General features: G+C 39.0%; 1 protein-coding gene across 2 annotated transcripts; it reads left to right on the forward strand.

Moving 5' to 3' along the window:
• Positions 1-235: 235 nt before the first annotated feature.
• Positions 236-4964, forward strand: LOC131040802 (uncharacterized). 2 transcript variants are annotated; one of them, XM_057973755.2, is made up of 2 exons: positions 236-787; positions 909-4964. In XM_057973755.2, exons 1-2 carry the CDS (start codon positions 740-742, stop codon positions 4668-4670), a joined length of 3810 nt encoding a protein of 1269 aa, XP_057829738.2. In that variant the 5' UTR covers positions 236-739; the 3' UTR covers positions 4671-4964. The 2 variants fall into 2 exon arrangements, with proteins under 2 accessions (XP_057829738.2, XP_057829739.2); XM_057973756.2 differs by having other exon boundaries at positions 914-4964.
• The last annotated feature ends 2422 nt before the right edge of the window (positions 4965-7386 follow it).

Below are 7386 nucleotides of genomic sequence, written 5' to 3' on the forward strand. Positions count from 1 at the left end.
TATTATTATAAATGTATAGTTTATCTTCGAACTCATATTTTGTTTACTTCACCATATTTAAACATCTACCAATTATAATCAAACCTTAATCAGGGCAGGTGAAGTTAATATTAGTTTATAGTCAACCCTGTGTATTTAATGTAGGAGGACAATATCTAAAGCTCCAAGCGAATGAAATGTGGAACTACAATATACTTGTATCTAGGCTCCACCAGCCCACAAAACAATCCAACGAGAAAACACAATCATTCCCTCAATTTACCTTATTCGACAAAATGGATGATCCCTCCTATATGTAATGCATAAAACGAAATCCTGCAGAAAAAGTGTGCCATTACACTATTGGTTTCCCTCCAATTTTATGAAATTGTATCTCATATTTGTAAAATTGGGTTCGTCTCTGGCTGATCAATTTTACCAGATTGGCAGTGCATCTTAGTTTCACCATGATACCAACAATGGTGGAGCTATGTCGAGATGATTGAAAGAGCCAAGTGGGTCCTATGCGGTTGCTGCTGTTGGTACGAAGCAGCTGTCATTGGCACCTTACGAGACATCTCTCCTGCCGATTAGTTCACTCACACCCAATTATATTCTTCAATTTCAAGAAACAGTTTGCTGCATTCAGAGGCTTCCAGACCTATATCTCCCGACTTTGAGGTACTAGGCATAATGTATGTATCTTGACTTTCACTAATTCAGATACCCAGAATGGAGGCGTTGAGATTTTCAGTATGGAATGACTAGCACACTCCTCAGAGCCAAGTTTTCAGAATTGGGCATCCGGGTAAGCCTGTTTCTTGAGTTTCTTGATTATTAAGTTCTTTTTAGTATCTGTAATCTTTCTTAGGTGTTTACATAGAATTGGGTGTGTGGAAAGCTTTTGTAATTGATTCATATGCTCTCAGGTCAGAATGGGGCAAATGTGGGTTGGGTTTTACATTTTATGGTGTTGTTTCATGGTGGTGTTGTTCAATTCCCCTGTTTCTTGTAATTCACCAAGGAGGTCAGGGCCTCCTGAGGATGGAATCTTGAGACAGAATTTTGTTAAAGGTTCCACAAATGTCGAGACAGAAAAACTTATTAGGGCTACAGAAACTTCACTGAGGGTCGGGAAAGGAATCGGGTCTGTCGTGAAATCCAATGTTAGATCGGGAATTCGGTCTAACAACCCAATAGAATTGGGAGTTAGACAAGTAGGCCTTGTTCAGGGGAGGCTACTGGGAGAAAACGTGACAAGAACTGAGAGTAGGGATGGTTCTGTCAATGCAGCGAGGAGGAGAAAAAGGGCGGGCACTGATAGGATAGATAAGACATATGTTAAACAGAGTCCTCAGAAGGGTAAGGGAGTTCAAAATTATAATAATAAAAAAGAATTAAGAGGGAGAAGATCAAATAGAGCTCAAGATCCACCCAAGAGCCAGGAAGAACAATCTAAAGTTAGTCAAGCTCAAGTGGGCCTCAACAGGGAAAAGCAAGAAAATGAAATTTCTGCAATGCCAGAAAATAGAATGAATCCTAGTGAGGCTGAAGAAGAATCCAAGGGAGATGAACTAAAGACTAGAGTCAAGGTCACAAGATCTGTACCAAAGTCAATACCCAAAAGTGAGAGTATAGAGGAAGAAGAAAATTCAAATTCTGCATTTGAACTGACCAAAGAAGATGAAGATAGTCAAGAAGAGTATCAAAGAAAAGGATTACAGAATGGGGTTAAGGGAAAAAGGGCAGCTTCCAAGCCTTTTAACAAATTTGTGAGGGAAGAGGAAGTAGAAGGTCCAAAAGCTGCAATCCAAGACAACAAAGAGAAAAACATTGGCGGAGATGGTGGGGAAGAATATGATAGAAAGGGATTGCAGAATGGAGTCAAGGGCAAAGGTTTGGTATCCAAGTTGAGTCCCAAAGATGTGAAGGAGGAGGAAGAAAACCAAATTGCTGCAGTTCAAGAGAATGCAGAGAGAAATAGTGGTGGAGCTAGTGAAGAGGAATTGAAAAGAAAAGGGCTGCAGCATGAAGTTACAGGCAAAAAGCCTGTATCCAATTTGATTCACAAAGATGAGATTGAAGAGCAGGATGAAAACACAGAGGTTGCAATTCAAGAGAATAAAGAAAAAAATAATGATAGAGATAGTGAAGAAGAATATAGGAGGAAAGGATCGCAAAACAAAATAAAAGGAAAAAGGCCAGTATTCAAGTCAATTCACAAAGATGAGAAGGAAGAGGAAGAAGAAGATCCAAATGCTTCAAGTCAAGAGAAAACCAACGGTGGAGATAGTGAAGAACAGAACAAGAAAAGAGGGTTGGAGAATGAAAGGAAGGGGAAAAGGAGGGCATCAAAATCTTCTCACAAAGATGAGAAAGAAGGAAATCTAGATGATTTGATGCCAAAGAGTAAAGAGAAAGAGGAAACTTCGGATATTGTGGACAGTGAAGAAGATCCAAATGCTTCAAGTCAAGAGAAAACCAGCGGTGGAGATAGTAAAGAAGAAAACAAGAAAAAAGGGCTGGAGAATGATGGGAAGGGGAAAAGGCAGGTATCAAAATCCACTCACAAAGAGGAGAAAGAAGGAAATCTAGATGCTCCGATGCTAAAAAGTACAGAGAAAGAGAATACAATAGAAATTGTGAATAATGAAGATTCCAAGAGAATGGAGTTTCAAGCTCGACTCGAAGGTGATGATTCGGAGTTGTTAGCGACTGGTAAACATGAGAAAAAAGTATATGATGATGGTTTGGAACTAGCAGAGGAAATTCTGACTCCGGAAGATATATCGGCTCTTGAAAATTTAGCCAAAATCAAGGAATATGAAAATGCCAAAGAAGAAATGAGGAAAAAAAACCAAGACCGTGAAGCTGATCAACCGATATTGGATCAAACTGTTTCAAATAAGCAGACCAAGATGGACAATAGGAGAGGCAAAGGAATGCCAACCCAAATGCCCAAGGTGGTCAGTGCAACTGCAGATGAATCTGATAAAAGAGAAATCGAGGAGGATGACATTAAGTTAAGAACCACTTCCAAAATCTCTGAGACAGAAGAGGACAGTGCAGATGAATCTTCTAAGGAGGATAAAACAAATGGATCTGCAGACAATGATATGGAGGAGGATAATGTATCTGAAACAGTGGTAACCAAGAAGCAGTTGGATTCAGTTTTGCCAAATCCAGAAGAGGAGAATGTAGATGAAACTGAAGACAATGATGTGGAGGAGGCAAATGCATCCAAAAGAGTGCCAACTAAAAAGCAATCCAAATCAAATTTCTCAAATTTTGAAGAGCAGAATGCAGACGAAGCTGAAGACAATGATGTGGAGGAGGATGCATCCAAAAGAGTTCCAACCAAAAAGCAATTCAAATCCAGTTTCTCAAATCAAGAAGAGAAGAATGCAGATGAATCTGAAGACAATGATATCAAGGAGGGTACTGCAGCCAAAAGAGTCCCGCCCAAAAAGCAGTCCAAATTGAAATTCTCAAATCCAGAAGAGGAGAGCGTAGATGAATCAGCAGATGATCATGCCAAGGTGGAAAATGAGTCTGAAACAGTTCCAAACAACAAACAACCAAGATTCAATTTCTCAAATCCGGAAGAGGAAAATCCAGATGAATTTGAGGTCAGCGATGTCAACGAGGATGATGAAATCAAAACACTTCCAACCAACAAGCAATCAAAATCCAAACTCACAAATCCACGTGAGGATAATGCAGATGAAGATGTAGGGAATGATATCAAGGAGGATGATATATCTGAAGCAGTCCCAAAGCACAGGCAATCAAAGTCTGATGTCTCATTGCAAGAACAGGATAACGTAGGTGAATCTGTAAATGATGATGCTCAGTCAGAAGCAGAGTCAGAAACAATTCTAGACGACAAGCACTCAAACTCTGTAGATTCAGAAGAATCATCGGCCAATTCTACAAACTCAGTTGAAGTAGATGAAGAAGCATATAGTGATTTCATTCAAGAAATTCAAGATTTGCCCTCAAAATTTCAGGATACTGCAGGAAAGGTGGCTGATAAGCTGATGCCAGAAATTGAGAAGTTCTCCAACAAATCAAAGCATTACTTCAACCGTGCTAATGAGGGAATCACAGAAGGCTTCCGACCCCTTATTGGTAACAAATATGCTCCCTTTTTTGCCTCTATGATATCCTACATCCTTGTCCTGCTTCCCTTGATTGTGGTCATAGTTCTATTCGATAAAATTAGAACTTACTTTCCTCTTCAAAAGGCCATCCTCTATGCTAATATTTATCTAGCTGCGTACTTCGCTACACTACTACTTGCTTCCTTCTTAATTGGCATGGAACCTATGGTATTCTTCTTCAGAAACTCACTGACTGGGTACATATATCTACAGCTGTTGGAAGCCTTGGGATACATAATATACCTGATTTTGCAGTTGTTGAACTTGATCATTAGCTTTTCAAAGGGACCCGTTTCAGCCAAGCTTGCTGCATTTCTGCAATGTGGAGTGTCCATCTTCATTGGGTTGCATTACTATATTACTATTTTCCACAGGGCCATGGCTCAGAAAGCACCTCATACAAGCTGGATGGTTTATGGAGCATATACAATTATATTTTTTGTTCTCTGCCTGTTTTCAAACACCAAGTATGGAAAGAAGGAGTACATTCAGGAGCAATATGGCAATACTACAAGCAAGAAAAACTGAGATTTGATGCCAACGCACTTGAGAATCCTCACTGGATCTTTCACCACTTTGCTTGTTTTTCATGTTACAACATTTGATTGAGCTACACAACAAGCTAATAACGCAGCTTGCTGTAAGAGAATCTTCTACTTCTGCATGTATTATCAATGTATATGCTTGAATATGTCCTCAGCCATTAGTACTTTTCTTAAGATAATGTAATTTTAAGCATTGCATGGTTCATGTTTGGGAGGCACTCTGCCATTGTAATTAATAAGTTTTGTGAAATAAATTTTGTTTCTTAAGTAGCATAAATTCGAACCATATGGGACCAACAGATCCCTGATTAAGGGAATAAAAGCTTCACCTCCACAGTAAAAAATAAAACATGTGAGAGGTGCACTTGATTGATCGATTTAAAGAATGTAAGCTATCACAACTTTGATCACATTCTGGTCGATGTAAGCTTATTTTCAAAAATATCATTTAGGAGAATAGCATTTTTTTTAAAGTAGAGTATCTCTTGAAAAGGTTCAAATTTGAATTTAGTGGTTAAATTTTATTTTTTATTCATATTCAAATATAAACTATAAATATGATTAAGAATATTAATTTTCCACAATCTCTATAGTTATTGTTGCCATTTCTGATTTAGATTGTATATGTTTTTAATTCTAAAATTGATTGTAGTAACATGAATGCATATATATAGAGAGAGAGAGAGAGCAGGCTGACTTAATTATTAGAAAAAACAAAACAAAATAATTGTACTCTGTCGATAATTATTAGAAAGAACAAAACAAAACAATTGTACTCTGTCAATAGATTTTTGATCCGTTGGTGAAATTGAAGGGTACCGCACCAGGGACTAGGTCTTGCTAAATAAAGCCACACAACAAGAGATGAGGTCCAAATTGTGTTACAGGATGAATTTGGCATTCATTCTCAGTCAGAGATGTTTCAACCTAAGACTCATGTTCATGTATTTAATAACAAAAATTATCTTATAAATGATATAAAATCTCCCAAAAAGAGAAAAAACAACTATACCCTTTAACTTTCAAAACAATTGTGGAGCAAACAATCAAAGAAGCAGAGGATCAAAGGAGGAGAGACAAATCCAGCATTTCGTTCAAAAATTTGAGAACAAAAATATCCATAGATTCCAGAAACCTGGGTTATGCAGGAAGAATAATTCCTACAGGAACACTGAAGCATTTCCTGTGTGACAGATCGTACTTTTCCTAATCTGATTGTACTCCTGCTAAATCAATGGGTCAACCCCATCTACACATATGCAGGGCGAATGCAATAGTTTTGTTAGCGTAGAAAATGACATTGGGACGAGTCCCCTGCATCAGTACATGGGATTTCCTTGACAATATACACGATGATCTGCTTCTTTATCGCAAAGCAATTGACTTTGCAGGAGGGTATGTAAGGTTAGAAACAGACTTTCCATTATCCCTAACTATCTCAATTTTTCATAATTTGGAGAGGATGGGTGGCAAATTTACAGGATGGTTGGCGAGTAGTGTATGCGAAACGTTGCTCTTCTCCTGCATATGCAAACGGCTGGGTTGAGCTTAACTAGCACACTCTTCACCTCAATATATTTTTCTTCTTTTGTTTACAGTTACCGTTAGGCTTGCATGCATTCCGTATTTGTCAGAAACGTACTATTTGTTGGAAAGTTCAAATATTAACTCGCACGCTAATATTCTCCTTTAAAGAGCTGGAAAAAAAAACCTTGAGCTTAAGCTAGGGGAGAGACCCCAAGATGTGCTCACCCTAAGTTACGAGGTCCACGTGGCTAGCCTTATTATTTTATTTTATTTTGCCTTCAACTGGATCACTGATTGGACAAGCCGGTTGTCTTATTTTTTTCCCATTTCTGATGTGTTTGCCACGTGTTCGACCCTCATTCGTCCATCGTGTCCAAAAACACCTCAAATAGTGCATTTTCCAAAATGTGCGCGGGCCCACCTCGTCAGCATGCCCCTAAAATATCTCGTATCTGACAAGGTGGCCGCATGAAATCCGATCGCATGGCCACCTTAATGACCAACTTGCCTGTTTTTTACTAATCGCCGCCACCCTACACTCTTTCTCTTCCTCGCATTAACTCTGTGTTGCTTCGCCTTACTGCCACAACATAGCTCGACCTTTTCGATGAAAACGACATTGAACGCACCTGCCTTTACGCCTTTCCTTCCCAACTTTCCTTTTTTTTCCCGCTTCTTCTCGACTCTTCGGGAGTTTGTAGACAAGAACATGTTCAACCAACCATTGGAAGATGCTCACCTTGGCACCCGCTCTACGTTGGCTACCAGTCTCCCTGCATGTCCGTCGAAGTGTTTGGCTTGATGGAACGATGTTTCTTTCACATTGTTTTGGACTGAAAAGGTAACCAAGCACAAGTGCTTTCCCTTAAACATTTTTTGATGGGTTTTTGTGACTGTATTATTTGCAAGTGCATGGTTACTTCCCCTTTTTCACCTTGTAGGTAGTCGCAGAGTGGCGTCAACGCTACCATCTAGCTTTGAGGGGTGAATTTTGGGTCTTCATTTTCAACCCAGGTGAGGAATACTCCTCACTAAGGCTTCCATTGTCCTCTTTTTTGTTATAGTGTCGTGTTATATTGTTTTGTGCTTCTTTCAAATGTTTTATCCTTCAGTTTTATATGCTCTAGGCTTTCTGTTCATTGTAAAGATGATTTCTGCTATGAAAACGTGCT

Source organism: Cryptomeria japonica, chromosome 10 (assembly GCF_030272615.1).
Source record: "Cryptomeria japonica chromosome 10, Sugi_1.0, whole genome shotgun sequence".
Classification (NCBI taxonomy): domain Eukaryota; kingdom Viridiplantae; phylum Streptophyta; class Pinopsida; order Cupressales; family Cupressaceae; genus Cryptomeria; species Cryptomeria japonica.

Excerpts from the sequence above, each read along its gene's own strand:
- LOC131040802 (XM_057973755.2), top strand. The coding sequence starts at position 740 with ATGACTAGCACACTCCTCAGAGCCAAGTTTTCAGAATTGGGCATCCGG. Across the intron at positions 788-908 it reads TTTCAGAATTGGGCATCCGG|GTCAGAATGGGGCAAATGTG; the intron begins GTAAGCCTGTTT and ends ATATGCTCTCAG.